Here is a 19469-nt window from a genome sequence, read left to right on the forward strand (position 1 = left end):
TTCTAATGACTTCAAAATAATTCAAAGAATTCAGAATGATTCAGAAGAATTTAAGGAATTCAAGAAATTCTATTAATTTAGGGAATTAAAAAATCAGAAGATTTAATGGAATGCAGTGGATTTGGTGAATTTAAAGGAATTCAAGAATTCAAAATGTTCAAGGAATGTAGGTAACTCAGAATATTACAGATTGCACAGAATTTTGAATATTCAAGTAATTCATTATATTCAAGGATTACATGGAATCTAGAGAAATCGAAAGCATTTAAGAAATTCAAGGATTGTAGAGAATCCAGAATATTTCAGCAATTCAGGGGAGTATGAGAATTTAAAGAAATTTCAGGAATTTTGATCAATCTGGGAATTCAGAGAATTCAAGCAATTAGGAATATTAAAGTGTGCCTGAGAATGTCGAAAACTTAAATATTTCAGAAAATTTAAGAAATTCACAGAATTGAAGGAGTTCTGAGGATTTAGAAAGTTTAGAGAATTCAAGGAATTCTGATTATTTAAGGAATTCAGATAGTTCAAGGAATTCAGAGATCTTAAAGACTAATGGTAATTTAAGGATTTCAGAGAATTGAAGAAATTCAGAGATTTTCTCGCATTCAGAGAATGCAAGGAATTCAAAATATTCAAGGATATCTGAGAATTCCGAATTAAACGAATTCAGAGATTTTCAGCAATATTTTCATATTTTGAAATTCAAGAAATTCAGAGATTTTTAGAAAATCAGGGAGTCTGCCAAATTTTCTGCCAAATATAAAAATCTTAATTAAAAAAAATACATGCCAAATTTTTTAGTCTATTTTTGAGTTTTAATATTGATTAATTTTTAGTTTTCCATGCTAAGTAGTAAAATTATTCAAATTGGTAAGGTCAAGAATGAAAATTTCTTAATTTTAATAGCCTCCTAGACTTGAAAAGTGTACAATTTAAAGTATTCCGCATTTACAGATAATTTAATATCAAAGACTTTAAAACGGAATTTATTGTATTATTAAAAATTTTTTATTTAAAATTTGAAGTGTCTCGTCGTCCCAAAATTCGGAATGATTAGTCCAATATATTTCAAAAGCTTGGCTAGTCATCCCAATTTTTCGGGACGACTTGAGGACATTTCAGTTCAAAATTAACTTAACTTAAAATTATAAACATTAAATAAATTAAATATTAACATAATTTAAAATTAATTTAACTAATCATTGGTTTTAGTTTGTTTTTATAGCATAAAATATAATTATTTTCAAACGATACAATTTTGAAAGATTAAAAAATTAAATGAAACCATTTTGAAGGTTTCCGCTGTTTGCTTTTGATGTAAAATTATTTTGTTTTCAATGATTCCAGTTAAAAATAATATAATGCTCAAAGCTGAAAGCCAAAATCTGATCATGTATTCTCTAAATATGAATCAGTAACAAATTCACTGATTGAAATAGTTGTTAGACATTTCACTGATTAATCAGTGATTTCGGACTTATTCACTAATCAGTTGAGTAACACCAGTTAAATTATGTGAAGGATAACCTCTATTTTTTCAAGTTAAGCGTTGTTATTACCTTTTAATTAAGTAGCAAGAAGAATTCCTGAATGAAAAACATTTTTTAATTTTCGGGCTGTAAGTCTGCTGAATTAACTGTCCAATCTTGATATTTAAGTTATATGTGAGGTTGTTTGTCATTTAAAAGCATCGAAACTTTTCACCTTTTTTAATATTTGATAATATTTATGGATTTTAAGTTTTTACTGTGATTCTTTGATTGAATGTACTAAAATATTATTTTATTATAATTGCTAAATTAACATGGTGCAGTGCTGCCAACCCTCAAAAGTGGTTATTTTTTGTTTTGTTTAATTTACAGATTTGAAATATTTGAAAAAGCGGAAAGTCATACAACTTTTATGATACTTATAATCGAACCATTTCATTCTAAGAACAGAATGTATTAGCTGTGATCCGAAACAACTCAATGCTGCGAACGCTAGATTATCAATGATTATTAATATTCAAATGAAAAAAATGTTTTCAAGAAAACAAAAGAAATTTTTTTCACATTCAACACCATAAACTAACAAAAAATAAAACGAATACGTAATTTCATTCTTTTTAATTTGTTACGTGACGCTTAGACCCCCCCCCCTTCCCCCTTTCGGCGTAAAAAGTCGTGAACGTCCACTGACGGTCCCTCTAAGACCCCTGTACTGCAGCATCATGAGATTAGGGACGGCCCCAATATGATTGTACTGATCCAAATATATCACGCAAAGATATTGTATCACGTGACGTTGATTGCATACATAAAAGCTCAAGCATCTGTTTATGAAACACAAAATAAGAAATTCATATTCCCTTATCATACAATAATAGTTTTTGTAATAATACATACAACAATTTATCTTGAAATTAAGCTTCAATTTTAATATAAGCTAATTTCCCACATATATTTAGAATAGAAAGGCTGTCAATAAAGTGAAAACGCGCTGCATCTCCTATTTTCGAAATTCGAACACGTGTTTAATCTCGAACTCAGGGGCGTCTAAATTCTCAAACGTAAAAGAAAAATGCTTTATGTTTATTATTATTGGTGCAATAATGGCTTTATTAAACACACTTTTCTAACTTTAAACAGTAAGATAAAAGAATTATATGTTTCTTGATTAAGAATTACATCGTTGGTTTTTCGATTTTAAATTTTAACAGTCTAACGTTTTTTTGGGGCCTACACTCTTTGTTCTTACGTTCCTGCTTCTCCATCTTCGAATTCTCTTATGGACCAATCACATCACCGGAAATGTTTACAAGAAGCGCTGATCAAGTTGGCAGTGTTTCGTGCGTAATATAGTGGCGTAGATTCTAGAATCAGTAATCTTTCAAGAGTCCGTTTTCGTGGATGAGTGTTTATGAAAAATAAAGCGACAAAATGTTCGGGCGTCGTAACGATAAAAACGACAGACAACACGTATTTTCGTATCCTACCATAAAAGTGAAAAACGTTTCGTGCGTGCGGTGCAGGCACCAATTTTTCATCAAAGGTAAAGTTCTTTGTTTTCCATTTCCACGTGCTTAGAACCGATTAATTTTGAAAAAGTTACCCTTATATGTTTGCCTGACTTGACCAACGTCAACAAATTTGGATATATTTTCACACCTTTTGCACGTCTTCGTAAATTCTTTTAAAAAAAGCGGCATAACCTCAAAATAGTTCATACGTTTATCGACTTGACAGGAATCTCGTGCCGGTTCCCGAATTTTATGAAACATTATGTTTGATCATATTACAAAAAAATTAAGATGCAGTATTTGATTTTGAGGTTAAAATTAGTGTGCACTGCACTCGAGCTCTTATTTTCGACATTCGCCTAGGCGCTTTGTACTCGTATTATCCTGATTCACAGAAAACTATTCTCATCAGAGTTAGGGTTATGTTATATTTGTTTGCAAGTTCCTAAATGCGCCGGTCTTATTTGGCCTGAAGATTTTTGCGCTAAATATTTGCATGCTTATACTTACAGATTTTAATAGCTTGAAAAAAGAATCGCACATTCCATTACTTTTGCCATGTGGACATGCACTGTGCGAAAGATGTGCCCACTCAGGTCGCGGTCTAGACTGCAGCGTATGTCGAATGCCAGAAACAACACCTGATAACAATAAAGAAAATGCAAGTCTTGCTGACGAAAATGCGATGCTTCCTGTACATATTTACGTACTCGGGTTGGTCGGCTTGTCCCAGAGTCGTCCAGTTTGTCCGGATGATCCTGATCTGGAATTTTACCAACCAATTAAATCGAAAATTCGACAGTCGTTTGATAAAGGTACATTGTTTTGTTCATAAGACATTTTAATTACTATGTCATTTAATTTCCACAATACTTCCAAGATTTCTTAAATTCCTTTGAAAGTACATTATTATGACACACTAAGGGTAGATATTGGCTTATTAATATTTATAACGGATTCGTAATTGGAAGATTGTTTATTGAAATCTCTTAAATCATATTAGATTGATGCTTGTTTTCTGAGTTCATTTTTCCGAAAGTATGATTTTTAGACCTTTTTGGGTGGCCTACTTTCGAGCGGCTTTGACTTTGATTATTTACATGTAAATAAAAAATAGTAAAATTTCAAGTGCTAATTCTCAGAAACGTAAAATGTTCAAAATTGAAAATAAATGTTCAGTTTCCAGAGCTTAACATCAATGTGATTAAAGACTATTCTCTAGAAAAAAAAATAAAAATACCTCAGCAAAAAGTAAAAACTGTCATCTTAATAGATTTGATTAAGTAATTATGAATTTTAATTCTATCTTTCAGAGCGGTGTTCTGAATGTTTGAAGAAGGCAGACTCAAGATGCCTTGACTGTAACTGTTTGTTTTGCAACTTTTGTTATTCCAAGGTAAAAGCCAATTTAAATTTTTCATCATTTTTATCCTTATTATGACCACTACCATTATCGGTTTAAAATAAAAACAAGCCACTAACTCAAATTTTTTTATTGTTGCAGCTTCACAATATGGCTTTACTCAACCACCGCAGAATGATGTTCCCGAATTCTCAAAATGGCATTGATCCTGCATTAGATACACATTGTCCTGTACATTCTAGCAACTCTATTTGTTTTTATTGTGGTCAGTGTGATGTGACTGGTTGTAGTGAATGTATGATTTTAACGCACAATGGACACAGTGCATTCACCCTCACGCAAAGGGTAAGTCTACAACTTACAAACTGTTTTTTCTCGGTTATATCTGTTCAGGAAATTAATGTAGAACGTGTTTTTTTTTTTTAGAACGAGATTTTGAAACCTGAATTCGAGCGCGCGTACAACAAAGTTGCTGAGACGCTGCAGAGAGTGCATCAAACACAAAAGGTAGGATTTTTCTAACAAATATTTAATAAAATATCTCAAAGTTTTTAAGGCATCGGAGGCAACAATTTTTTACTGAAAATATTTATAACACGAACCTGTCAATTTTAATTTAACACTCGCGGTTGTCTTAACTGACTGAGAATTTTTTTCAGTGGGAAATTACCGGGGGTTTTATTCAGTGGCCGGGATTTTCCTTTCGTTTGCACTAAAATCAATATTAAATGTTTTTTAATATTTTATTATTCTCAGTTTTTTCAACCACGAAACGAACGATGAAAAAAAGCTTTATTGGTCGATAATGACAATAATATAAGTGATGCTATTTCCGATTTGTTAAAAATATTTTCAAGTCTTTGAAATCTTTAAATCTAGTATACACTCAAGTTGTAAATTGTGAAAGAGAAAACTATTTAAGTTTTTAAATAAAAATATGAAAACTGTAATTATGCTTCGGAAGGGGGGATTTTTTAAGAGATAAGGTAAACTAACCATTACTGGGACAATTAGTAAAAGCTAACCCACATGAACGCCATTTTAAAATGGAGAATTAGAATTTCTGATACAAAAGCCGTTATAATAAGTGACCAAGACATTATTTGATCGAGTGGAACAAAAAATACATTAGTAATTTTATAGTAAATTAATATAGATAGATATTTTTAAAGCTAGTCAGATCGCCCATTAGTGGGCACGAGTTTTGGAACATATCCCTAAGGGGGTACCAAAGAAGCCAATACTGGGACAAGGAAAATTTAATGGGGTTTATCAAAATTAAATGGCACAATTTACTTATAATTTATTACAGAAAACATTAAAAAACTAGAATGGATTGTGATTACCGTTTAATTATTTATTCGAGAAAAGTGATTTAAAGTAGTTAATTGTAACCTCAAATTCTAACCTCAAATTTTGTCAACTGCTGAGGTAAGTAATGTAATAACAACTTATAAATTAAATTTTTTTAATAAAATCAGTAAGTATGCATCAAAATGTAATATTATAGACTAATATTATCGATTTACTTGCAAATTAAACTGTTTGGTAGTAAATTTTGAATTCGAATTCATCTTAATTCAAATTAATACATTAATTGAAAAATTTATTGAAACAATTTTAATTATTTTTTGGTTGCAAATTTTATTATTTGGTTGAAAATTTTATGGACTAAAAAATCTGTTTTGATCAATATTTCAACTATTTTGTTGAAAGTTCGTCTTTTTGGTTAGAAAATTTGTCATTTTAATTATAAATGACATTTTTCTTTGATGAAAATACAACTGTTTTGTTAATAATGATGTCATATTTAATTTATAATAAAAACATTTTTTGTATGAAATCATTTAATTGATAATATTAATCTTATTAATATTTCATATAAATCTATAATATTGAATTTTAATGGATACTTACTAATGTTTGTTGAAAAATTAAATTTATTAGATACTGAATAATAGAAACGCAATTATTTTTTACTAAATTTATAACTTGTCAGGACAAAAATAATGGTAACAAATTTAAAAGAACTTCAGAAATAGTAGAACCTTTTTACTTTTATAATTTAAGTTGGAATATAAAAGATACTCAGCGATATTTATTATTATCTCAGTATTGGACATACTTTTTACGTTGTCCCAGTAATGGTCGGTTTACCTTCGCTGTTATTCTAATTTTAAACAGAAATTTTTTTTAAGGGGATGATAATTTTTACTGATTCAGGGAATTTTCCAGCAAAATTACAATCCTGAATTATATGGAATGTTCAAAAAGAATTATAGTCCTTATTTGCAAGAGAAAATTTTCGAGAAATATTGTAATTTTATAAAAATTATAATTTTGACTTTCAACTGGGAATTTTTAGATATAATTATGATTCTAGTTTCAAAAACAAAAGAATTCACATTCTGAGTCAGGACATGGAGTTACACACACACACACACACAATAAAATAGGAAACTAACACGGAAACGACTGGGAATTTAAAATCATCCGTCTGGTAGAGACTCTGAAACCGTGTATATTCTTCACAATGTTTGCGTTAAAATTGAAATTCCTCATTCGTTAAATTAAAAATATACAAATTTAGTTACAATGGACATTAATTATTTGAAAAGTGTTCTGGATCATCTCGAAACAAATCTATATTATTGCCCTTTTCTTGCGATGTTTGCATCGCCAGTACTTAGATTTATTATTCTGTGAACAAAAATACTGCTGGTAACATTTAATCTAATTCATTATTATTAATTATTATAGACGGTTGGTATATCAAAAAATGAATAAATACATTTATTCAAACATCTTCATAACAAAAGTACAAAATTAAAAAATGTTATTTACATGCACGCAAAGCAGAATTGTCTGTTCAGTCACGTTCGGTATGGATCCACATTTTAAAAATCCGATACGACTCACACCTCCGTAATGAAACAGGCAACATGATCTTTTTTCGTATATCAATAATATCAATATTAAAACATCTTTACTTATAATTTAATCATACGCCAAACTAAAATTACCTCTTCACCACCATTATCGCTTCCTCAAAATTTGAACTGCTTCGAAAAGTATGTATCTCTGTGAAGGAGAAATGAATCGCAGTCTTTTATAAGTAACTACTATATTGTGTAAAAATATGACTAGAAATGCAAGGGAAACTCTCGTGTTATTTATATGTTTCGTATTCAGTATAAAATTGTTTTTAAATCACTGGTTTTAATCATTTAAAAGTTGCAAGTTCTTGCTTTTAGTTTGCAGTAATGGCTGCTCGTCTTGTGTAACTATCACTACACAAATTACTTAGTTACACATTTTATAGAAAAGTCTAATTGAATGTGAGGCACGTTATTCGCTGGCATTCTCGTCTGGTGTTTCGATTTTATTATTTTCCTTCTTCGCTTTCTCTTTTTCTTCTTGAAGTTTTTTTAATTTCTTTTCCTCCAGCTTTTCTTCCATTTCTTTGAATTTGAGCTCCAAGTACCTGTCTACTTCCGGTCCGGTGAAATCTTCGGGAAACTTGGGCATTATTGGCAAAATGTATTTGTAAAGTCGCTCGTTTAATACATAGAGTTGAGTGGTAGATTCACATTTCACATTGAACCACCAATCGCACGTCAGTGCCACCTGGTTAAAAATCGTACCATTCGGGCACAGGAATGAAGACTTTCCACCGTTCAAATCACAATAATGCCAAACCTGAAAAATAAGATTTTAATATTATTATTTTTTATTTTTAAACATAGAGCTTAAACTTTTATTCTTAAAAAAGAAAACAAAAACAGTTTTTAATTAAATTAAAAAATATCTTTTTACGAATCTGTAATATCACGGATTAAAAGTGCCTTACGAAAACCTCTATAAAAAAGGGACCTTAATTCTTATTTTTTGTTATATACTAATTGGTGAAATATAGAAAATTTCCGCTCATAAAAATTGTAAAACAGACTTTAAAATCATTTAATAATTTTAAGCTTAGATATTGTAAACTTTTACGTTATTGGTAATCATTTTTCTTAATAGCAGTTATTTCTATAAGTTCAAATGATACTTTACATGAAAATTTTCTAGAAAACAAAATGCACGATTGTATTTTTAACATTTTAGTGGTTGGAAAATTCACACCTGACTCTGCTTAATTATTAAGCGTGCAAGTACAAAATACGTATTCGTTATAAAATTTATATGAAGACGTGAGAATGACAACAGGATAGGGACCAAAAATAAAATTATTTCTATACTATACGTGATAGACAATTTATTAAAAACTATAAAAGTATGTGGTTACTATTTACAATGTTTCTGGTAGGCCAAATAATTAGTTTTTTTTTATCTGTTTGAGGGCGAAAAATCAAATGGTGCTTATCCAGTTGTCATTGTCATGCCATCATTTGCAAACATAAACTTTTCATACCAAACTAAAATTAATTGATATTTAAAATTCGCACTTTTAATATCCGAATATTAAACTAAAGCATTCTCGAAGGTTTTTTTTATAACAAAAATAAGACTAATTCAAAGATAGATCAAGAATTAGTAAAAAATGTACGTTTTTTTCTTGATAGGTATCTTCTTGGCGTATTAAATATGAGGGTGGAAAACTTTAAAGCTAGCTGTTGAAAACAATTTTGAAAATAATTGTATAAAGTGTGTAATCATTTGACGCATGTTTTGACTTCTATCAATGATTTGCATTGCTTTCAATTTATATCATTTTATTCTGTATTTTTTTAAAAGCTTGATTGATATCTTGTTCATAGAAAATGATATTCCGTTTTTTTTATTTGAGCTCTTACCTGACATCTTGCGGCAGGGTCACCAAAGAATCCCTTATATCTCTGCTCTTTGCAACTGAAATCCGTTGGGGGTATGGAGGAATAAGCTGGATAATCCACATGTGGTTTTCCCCTTGTAGCTCCATACTTCAAAGACGGAGGAATATTCTGCGAATGTGTGGAAACACCATCCGGCGCATGATAATTATGTGTTGGTTTCTCCGTACTAATTGGCAGTGTTAACCTCTCATCTTCTAAAATATCATCAGAATCAAGATTAACTTTGTAAGGGTGCTCCCCAGAATTGTATATGCTTTGCGGCGTTACGACCTGCTGGAATGTTTCTTTGTTTCCTGTATCTACATCCTGAACTTTAGGAACATAATAATCGATTACTTTTTCAGTCTTCAGATTATTTCCACTATAGGTTAATACAGGTTTTACCTTGACAGTTTTCGTATATGGAATCACTCGATTTATTGGTCTCATTGGTTTTATTTTTACGAATCCTTCGGGTCTGTCAATGCTGTTTGGCATGACATGATAATTAGTTTGCACAATATCTGGTCTTACGAATTCTTCATTTAAGTCATAATATTGTCCCAGTTTAACAGGTTTTGGAAGTCTAACTTGATGAAGTTTTTGATTCTTCGCATTGTGCAAAATATTGAGTATTTCGACAAGAGTTCTTATACTACTGTCGAGATTATCCTTGTTGAGCATTTCTGGTAATCGATTAGTCAGTTGCAAACTCTTTACTATATGGTGTAGTTGAGATGCAGGAATTTGCAGAGCAGGATTGTTGACGGCAATTGGCCTGGAAATTGAAGGTTTGGAAACTCTGACATATTCTATTCTACCGGGATTGGGAGTGATGTACCGAAAGGATTCAAATTCCTCTCGTGATTGGTTGTAATCAGTTGCAGGCGTTGGCAACTTTCCACTTAGAAGGTCTTCGTAATCGAGGAGATAATCGTCCTGAATTTTTGGTGGAGCCGTCTTCACTACTTCCTTATGAGGAACATAATCCCCTTCTGGAGAATTATGGAATCGATAAGGTCTCTCCGTCACGAAAAATCGACTATCAGGAATTACAGTTTCAGCTTCTTGTCTGGAATAAACTGGCCTAGTTGCTTGCTGTGTTGCATATTGAGGAAAATTCTTCTGATTAAGTTTCATTCCATAACGTACTGGGGTGAAGTATTCGTTGTCGGGACCTAATTCTTCAGGATTGTATTGAACAGAAGGTATAAATTTTTCTTCATTCTTTATATTCGCTTGGTATCTGGTATCTTGCCTCAGATCTATATTTGGTCTAAAGTAGTTAGGTCTTCTCAGAGGTCTATCCACCATTTTTGCATAATTTTCTTGCCTTAGTGATTGATTTTCTACATTATTGCTATGTAAGTAGTAGTTCATGTATGGTATAAGCCTGCGGTAACGTTCTTTGAACTCGGCGAAGTTCAAGTCGGGTGCAAGATCTTCATCTTTTAGAGTCAATCTTGTGGTGTTACTCCTTGGCAGCGATCCAGCGCAAGGGTGGAAAACTGAACCTGAAACATCAATTGAATTTTGTGAGCAATTTATTAAATCCATAATGTAAAGGTCTTTGTTCTGTTTGTTACTTGTATGACTTTTAAATCAATTTATATAAATCTTACGATTTCACGAATTCGGAATAACATGAAACCTCTGGTTTGATACTTTGAAATTATTATGGTATGTAAGGTCTGTTCAAAATGGTGCAAAGGCTCATTTGAATTTTTCTTTGCATGCAGATCGAAGAAAGCTTCGTGATCGTGAAAGTTGAAACTTATATAAAATTTGCTTGTAAATTCGATCTACCAATTTATTTTAACACGGTCTTCTCAAAGTCGATAAGATTGAATACCAAACTCTGGCCAGAAAATCCACCGATGTTTTACGACTTTTCTTCATCCTTGAATTATATATATTTCAATAATTGTTTTAAATTTAGTTTTTTTCATTTTACCACTCTACCGGATTCTTAAAAATGTTTATTATTAAAACATGATTGGAAGTAAGCTGTAATTAAACTGTTTACATAAAGTTACAATTTTCAAAATTTTGTGAAGCACTTTATTTCCCAGGCTAATTAATTTCAATCTTCTCTTTCTGTCCTATGGTAAGAGTGCTTACTTTGTTCGAAAAGTTTATTTTGACCTGAAGAGATGCGTGTGTATTGGAAAACAGCGGATCTCGACGTTTCGAGACCCCCTGAATACGAAAATCAAGTTTTTACGATGGCGTCTGTCTGTCCGTAAACACGATAACTCTCAAAAACATGAACGGATCAAATCAATCTTTGGCACACTTTTTATAGGTCCTAAAAGAAAGGACGAGTTCGTTAACCAGCCTTTTTGGATAAAAAAGAGTATTTACATAATTTTTGGGACTGTTTTTTTATACTTAAAAGTTTTATTTGCGGCTATTCACAGTACTCAGAAAGTGAAATAATTTATCCGTACGACTTTTTTGATAAAAAGAAAATTCTTGCAGTTATAGCATTAAAAAAAAAATTGTAATCAGTCGATAATCAAAATTTTAAGACAAACAACGCACGATATGAAAAAAGCCAACAGAAGAAAAGCATTCCTTTTTAAAAGCCCTACAAGATTATCATAACAATTTTTTGGATTTTCTTGGAAAATCGAAAATTCAAATTTTTATTGCACAAAAAATAATGAAAAATAAAAAAATTCGATTTTGTGACTGACAATGCAGGATACGAAAAAAGATAAATTGACCAAAATTGTAATCCCAAAAAAAATCTACAAATTCGTTAAAAATCACTTCTTAACAGGACGCGTACTTTTTGTTTAATTCGTGAAAAATGACATTCAAAAATAAAATAAAAATTTGTGGAAAAATAACGAAAGTTACGAAAAAAAAAATTTAGCGTGTATACAGACATTTAATATATATTTTCGGAGTTTTTTTAATGCAAATTTTGGAAAAAATATATAAAACTTTGTTAATAATACAAAATGAAATTCAATCAAAAATTCACAGAAAATTCTTTTTTGTAATTCAGACGCTGCCTTTATGACAGCGATTGCAGCTATTTGGTTCGAAGATATAAACATCCCGCCCGTGATTCCTTTCACCGATTTTGGTTTCTAAAAATCATGAAAAAATTTAAAGAATGATGAAACTCACTTTTATTTCAAATTCTTAGAGCACTTTCGGGCCAGCCGAAATGGTATGTTTGAAATTTTGGCTGGATATGGAAAAAATTTTTCTTCAATACTTGAAAAATTAATGTTTTTAGCAGTTTAATATATAATTTTTACATATAAATTTATAGGACGGTAACGAGAATAAGAATATTACCGAGAATATAACCGAGAAATAAATTCTCTGAGAATTTATGAGAATTTCAGAATTTATTTTAATCAATAGAAAATCGCAATTTTTTGTTAATTTTTCGGGTGAAAATTCAACTCCGTTTTTGAAAGTTTGTCTCTTTTATTTTTAAGATTATCTGCTTTAGAAGAAATTAAATATTTTTTAAATAAAAATGCAAATGTTTGGTTAGAAATTAAGGCGCTTCCTCGGGCTTGAAAATTAGCCCATGTATTACTCTAACAAGTTTTTCTCGTACAATTCTGAATTGTATGATTTCATATTTCAGCTACAGACTATAGATACCTAAATGCAGAAACTCTCAGAGCGCTTTTTTTCGAAAAATTGCCTGGTTCTTGTTTTATTGTAATTAATTGAAATTTGATGCATTTTTTGCGCTTTGGAAGTAGCAAACCGCGACCATGAGTGTACTCATCACGGAGAAAAAAAAGAATGCGAAATTAGTGTTGCGAAGCAATGCGAAATTAACATGAGTTACCCTAAGCCAACACGGCTGTGGAACACTGCAGTTTTAGCAGGACTTTTCAGCTACGTTAACTGACGCATCCCCATGCCATACGAACCAGTTGATGTCCTGTCGCCATGTGTTATTGCGTGTTCAAATTATAATTATAACGTGATTCATTATTGTTATATGTATTATATATTATTGTTATGTGGGCACTTAATTTGGCGACGTCTTTACGACATCGTTACGACATCCTATGTCCATGTCCTTTCGCTATCTTTACGATATCGTAAATAAGTCGCATGATCTGACGATGTCCTTACGACATCGTGAAGACAGCGAAATGACATGGACATAGGATGTCGTAAAGTTGTAAAGATGTCGTAACGATGTCGTAAAGACGTCGCCAAATTGTGTACATTTTTTTAGATAAATAACTTTGAAAAATTATACTATTTTAAACTAAGCTTAACTATATTCTTTTCAGAATCAACTAAAATTTCTAACTGGAGTATCAAATCAGGCGGATACTGCTTGACATTTCGGTATATTTGACGGGGTAATTTAATTATAATTAAACATAATTTGAGCGGTAATTTGCTATAATGGCAGACTTTTGGGCCACAGCGGCTGGACATTTTTCTCCGTGATGGCGAACATAGTTCTCGGGCCCTCTGGCTGGCTATGGAACAGCGGGTGGTCTAGAGCAGCGATTCCCAAACTGCTAAGCTTGGTCGGGTGGCTACCCGGCGGAAGGGGGATGCCACCCCGGGCCGAGTAGCTCTGTAGAGTGTAGACTCCAAGGCAGGGTCCCCGCTGTGAGCATGGCACTATTTTTTTTGACCTAGTATGAATGCCTTCCATTGTTCTGAGATTGAGACCTGTTACAATAACTGAAGTTATGAAGGTATGCCACAATTAAATTTAAATGATCTGAATTAATTTCGTGATATAATTTTAGAAATATGGAAAAAAGTTCATAAAAATCTGTTAATATTTTCACTACATTTGTCAAAGGAAATACATTAATGGACTACTTTGCAGCGTAACAAAAGTGCAATAACTATTGAAGTTATTAACCGATTTCTTTCTATCTTTTTCTAATGTTCTCGTCCTAGTTCAGAAAATCTAACGCTGCCTATTCAAATTCGCTAATGAATATTTTACTAAATTTTCCATTTTTCCTAATCTGCTCTAATTTTCTTATAATGGGAAGGTCGAGGGCGACGAGCCAGCACATGTCCGCATCGCAGGCTGTCAAGTGTCCCCTCTTGGATTTAAGTATTATGAAAAAAATTTGAGGGTGGTGGCTCTGCCGCTCCCCAGAAAGAGCGAAAAAAGTTTAGGAATCGCTGATTTAGAGCAGAGATTTCCAAACTAGTGCCGCCGTGCGATGAGGCTGCCGCCGGCAGGGAGATACCACCCCGGGCCGGGCAGCCCCCGAGGGGGAAGCCAGCCCGGGCTCAGCCACTCGGCAGCCCCCCGCTATGAGGACCCTTTCAGTGTCATGAGATTTAAGGCTGTTTCAATAACTAAAATCCTAAAGATACGGCTCAATTCAATTCTAATTATCTGAATCATTTTCCTGATGTAATTCTAAGAAAATGAAAAAAAGTTGATGAAAATCGATTAAGGGCATGTGATACTTAAAAAAATTATCGACTTTACCAGTTTTAGGTTCTCCCGGCTTTTTTTCTAGAATAATAAATATTTGGTCTTAAAAATTTGGTAAACGATAGCGAACATGCTAACCGACGTCCCCACACAAAAAAAAAGGAAAAAAGTCCCCCGACTTTTTTCCTAGGATAAGAAATATTTTGCATTCAAAATCTGAGAAATGATAGCGAACATGCTAACGGACGTCCCGACACACTTTTTTGTGTTTTTTTATCAAAAAAAAATTTATATTGCTAACAACGTGCGTGTATATTTCGAGGTTATGTGTGTTACAATTCACCCGAGCGTTATTTCCAAACTACACAATGTTTTTGGCCAAAGACTTTGGACTTAGAAATAAACATAGTAACTAATCTCCCGGAATTAACGTTGTTTGCAGGCAATCAAAAAAGCTTATTTCATAAATAATTTACAGATTATCGGAAAGGCAGAGATGAAAAACGAGGTAACCACAAAATAATGCATATGCATAAAATTTGTATTGAGCACAATAAATTTTTTTTGTTATTATCCCTCAAAAAAGAGTCCGGGGACGTCCGTTATGATATTTTATAGCATCTCCGAATTCAATTTTTAAAAATTTTCATTTTTGTGGAAAAAAGCCGGGGAAACTGTAAGTATTACATGCCCTTAACATTTCGAGTAATTAAGCATACACTGTAAAAAGAGATTTGTGTAAAATTACAAAGTTTCGGAAAATTAAATATTGTATCATTGTACATATCACACACTTCACTGTGTGATTTTACAAAAGTATGTGAAATTACATCCTCTAGCGATGTAAATAAAAGTACCCCCGAACAGCAGTGTAATATTACACACTCGATAAAAATAAAATTACACATTCCCTCGTACGAATTTTATATTCAGAAGTGAAATTTATAATTATATAATTAAAAATTTCAATTTATAATTAATTAAAAATTTTGAATAATTAATCAAAAAATATGTGGATACGAAAGCGTCTCTCGTGTTCGTTGTCTATCGATGCCTTCATCCTTCAATTTTGGAGCATTTTTATTTTTAATGCGAGGAAATTGACAGCTATGTTCAACTTTTTTGACAGCTTTCACACAAAGTAGACCGAATCCGAGCTATTCCTATTTTGCCTTTTATATTTTGTGCAATTAGAACGGAAAAAATGCAGTTATTCAAAACGTATATTTCATATTTTTTACGGAATATTTAAACATCAAAAAAATACCCGTAGTATCATATGTGTTTTAGGTAAATGGTAACGTGTCCGGCTTGTGTTTCTTCAATCTCCATGAAATTGTACGAAGTTTGAGCTTTCGAGTGTTCGAAACCTGTCGCCCTGTTAAATTTTATTTGATTTTATTCTTTCACATAATGAATTTTACATTTTCGCATGTAAAATTATCGGCCGAATTGGAATATCACAACAGATTTGTAAAGTTACTCCGATACACGAGGGTCCTTTTATTTACATCCACCAGAGATGTAAAATTCAATAGATTTTTTTACAGTGTATCGTTAAGAACACGCAAAATTACAAGAACTGTCAACTAGCATTGGAGATATTAACCGATTTTCATGAAATTTCTTTTCATTTGCTTAAAATTAGATTAGGAAATTGATTCAACTAATTAAAATTTAATTTATTGACAGATTTGAATTTTTCTCAACCGATTCTAATTCTCTCGCGTGAAGCATGGTGTATCAAGCAGTGAAGCAGTCAAGTGTCCCCCTTGGCGGCAGGGTATTGTCAAAAAAATGTGAGGGTGGCGGCTGTGCCGCTCCCCTGAAAGTGCATAAAAAGTTTGGGAATCGCTGGTCTAGAGCAACAATTCCCAAACTTTTTTGCAGTTTTGAGGGAGGGGCAGGGCCGCCACCCTGCCATTTTTTCCCTCCACTAGAATCCAAGGGGGATACGTGACTGTCGGTCATGCGGGAGGTTTAATGCTTCACGCGAGAGAATCAGAACCGGTTGAAAAAAATTAAAATGTGCTAAAATGTTAATAAATTAAATTCAATTTCCTAATCTAATTTTAAGCAAATGAAAAGAAAGTTAATGAAAATTGGTTAATATCTTCAATGCCAGTTGACTGTTCTTGTAATTTCGCGTGTTTTTAACGATATGCTTAATTACTCGAAATGTTAACGGATTTTCATCAACTTTTTTTCATTTTCTTAAAATTACATCAGGAAAATGATTCAGATAATTAGAATTGAACTGAGCAATATCTTTAGGATTTTATTCATTGAAAAAGCCTTAAATCTCATGAAAATGAAAGGGTCCTCATAGCGGGGAAGCTGCCGAGTGGCTGGGCCCGAGTTGGCTTCCCCCTCGGGGGCTGTTCGGCCCTGGGTGGCATCCCCCTACGGCGGCAGCCCATGGACAGAGGAAACACGGGACTAGACATGCCATCCTAACTTGGGTGAGCGGGGTTGAATCCACGGGAGGGGGGAGAATTTCATGAGTTGGGAGAGCCGCCATTTTACGATGTGCCATTTGATTATGCGCACGAGCATTTTTGCCGACAAACTGTGCATGAAAATATAAACATGTGGGCGCTGCCATGTTTGTCGCGGGACATCAAATGATGGCGGACCTCCCCCCTCGTTGCATCACCCCCGCAATGGCATGCCTAATCCCTTGTTTCCTATGTCCATGCGGCAGCCTCATCGGCCGGCGGCACAAGTTTGGGAATCGCTGCTCTAGTCAACCCGCTGTTTCATACTCAGCCAGAGGGCCCACGAACTATGTTCGCCATGAGTACACTCATGGTGGCGGTTTGCTACTTCCCAGGCGTAAAAAATGCATCAATTTTCAATTAATTGCAATAAAACAAGAACCAGGCTATTTATCGAAAAAAGCGCTCTAAGAGGTTCTGCATTTAGGCATTTATAGTTTGTGGTTGAAATATGAAATCATACAATTCAGAATTGTAGGAGAAAAACTTGTCAGAGTAATACATGGGCTAATTTTCAGGCCTGAGGAAGCGCCTGAAGCTATTATACTATTTTCTTGAAAACTTAACTATTACGTAGAAAATTTACTTTTTGTTTAAAGTTTATATTTTGGTGTTGAAAAATGAACTAAAATATTTCCTGGATGAAAGTTCCACTTATAAAAAGAATTTGTTTTTTTATTACAAATTCATCTGTTTTAGTACAAAATCGATATTTTTTGGATAAAAATGCAACTATTTGACACAGAATGTAACTATTTTGTTAAAAATTCATCCTTTTTGGTTGAAAAAATTCGTCTTTTGGATTGAGAATTCAGTTTTTTTCGTAGAAACTTATTTTTTTGTTACGAAAATTCAATTTTTGATGTTACTGAGTTAACTGGAATCTTTTTTGGATGAAAACTCAACTTTTTTGTAATAAAAAACTCTTCGGCTTTAAGATAAATTTTATATTTTTGATAAAAATGCAAGTATTTGCTATAGAATTCCACCATTTTGTTAAAAAGTCATGCTTTTCTGTTAAAAATTCGTCTTTTTGGATTGAAAATTCAATTTTTTTGGTAGAAAATTATTTCTTGTTAAAAAATTCATAGTTTGATCGTGAAAACTCGACTAAAATCTTTTTCAACAGAAAATTCGACTATTTTTTTATTTAAAACTTCATCTGTTACAGAAGAAATTTCATTTTTTGTATGAAAATGCAACTGTTTGGTTCAAAATCGTTCTTTTTTGCTTGATAATTCTACTAATTTATTTAAAACATTTGGTTGAATGGCTTTGTTAAGAAATTACTTTTTTCTTAAATATTTATATTTATCTTGTTAGTTAAAATTTTAATTATCTTGTTATAAATTAATCTTTTTTAATTGAAAATTTAACAACTTGTGTCAAAGTTAAGCTACATTGTGAAATTTTGTTATTAAAGGCTTATGTTCGGTTAAAAATGTAACTGTTGAGTGGAAAATACTTGTTTTTTCTTAAGAATTAAGTTTTTGACAGACAATAGAACTTTCCCATTTTTTAAGATTGATATTTTGTAGTTAAAATTCGGGTTTTTTTGTAAAAAAAATTGGTTTTCAGTTTGAAATTTAATTTTTTTGCGTAAAAATGCATCAGTTTCGTGAAAAATTAATTTTTTGTTGAACAGTTTTATTTTTTGTTTGAAAATTCCATTTTTGTAAAGAAAATTTGTCTTCGATATCATGTACAATCGATCCTTCTTTATCCTAAAGATGGCGCATCATGATGTACATATTTATAGGATAGAGTTTATCCATAGACATATAGGAATGGACCGGTAACGCTTTGGGGAGAACTGAAATGGGCTCTAAAGAGAGAAAAAACATATGAGACGTAGGCCTGCCTTTATCTTTTTCAGGACTCTTTCAAGTGATTTGGTGGCCCCGGGTATTGCTTAAATATTCTGTACGGTTAATTAAAATAAAAAATAAACAATACATTAGAAATTTGTAGTTATAATAAATTGAATTTTAAAGAACATTCATGTAAAATAGCCTGTTTCAGATAGATTACTTTAAAAACTTGGTAACCTTAAATTCTTCTTGAAATTGGATTGAAATTGCTACAATAATAATTGTTTTGTAAGTTAAAAAATAATGCAAAAACTGTCAAAAATTTGAACAATATTTCTATGACATAAAAAAATAACCATTCATATTGCATACAGTCTGTCAAGTTAAAGCGTGGGTAACTTTTTTGGTAAAATATTTTATTTAAACGCATGTTTCTACATGGAATTACATTTGTCAAGGTGTCCTTATCAATGTGTGTACCTTTCTTCCACGAAGCTTCAGCTTGACGAAGGCCCACACGTTTTCGATTGGGTTAGCGTCAGGTGACTGTGAGGGCCAATCCAATGTTA

The 19469-nt window shown here is 32.1% G+C and overlaps 2 protein-coding genes across 2 annotated transcripts in view; one reads left to right on the forward strand and one right to left on the reverse strand.

Annotated features, from left to right (window-relative positions):
* The first annotated feature begins 2828 nt into the window (after positions 1 to 2828).
* LOC117171777 (RING finger protein 17) overlaps positions 2829 to 19469 on the forward strand; it is a 585549-nt gene continuing 568908 nt past the window's right edge. Inside the window, exons 1-5 of the mRNA XM_033359386.1 lie at positions 2829 to 3036; positions 3517 to 3819; positions 4318 to 4400; positions 4509 to 4712; positions 4794 to 4874. Coding sequence (XP_033215277.1) covers positions 2925 to 3036; positions 3517 to 3819; positions 4318 to 4400; positions 4509 to 4712; positions 4794 to 4874 — 783 coding nt within the window. The 5' untranslated portion in view covers positions 2829 to 2924. The remainder of the gene's footprint in view (positions 3037 to 3516; positions 3820 to 4317; positions 4401 to 4508; positions 4713 to 4793; positions 4875 to 19469) is intronic.
* Positions 6864 to 19469, reverse strand: part of LOC117171778 — a 138980-nt gene continuing 126374 nt past the window's right edge. The window contains exons 2-3 of the mRNA XM_033359387.1: positions 9164 to 10695; positions 6864 to 8066 (exon numbers count right to left, since the gene is read on the reverse strand). Coding sequence (XP_033215278.1) covers positions 7716 to 8066; positions 9164 to 10695 — 1883 coding nt within the window. The 3' untranslated portion in view covers positions 6864 to 7715. The remainder of the gene's footprint in view (positions 8067 to 9163; positions 10696 to 19469) is intronic.

This window comes from Belonocnema kinseyi, chromosome 4, assembly GCF_010883055.1.
Source record: "Belonocnema kinseyi isolate 2016_QV_RU_SX_M_011 chromosome 4, B_treatae_v1, whole genome shotgun sequence".
Lineage (NCBI taxonomy): Eukaryota > Metazoa > Arthropoda > Insecta > Hymenoptera > Cynipidae > Belonocnema > Belonocnema kinseyi.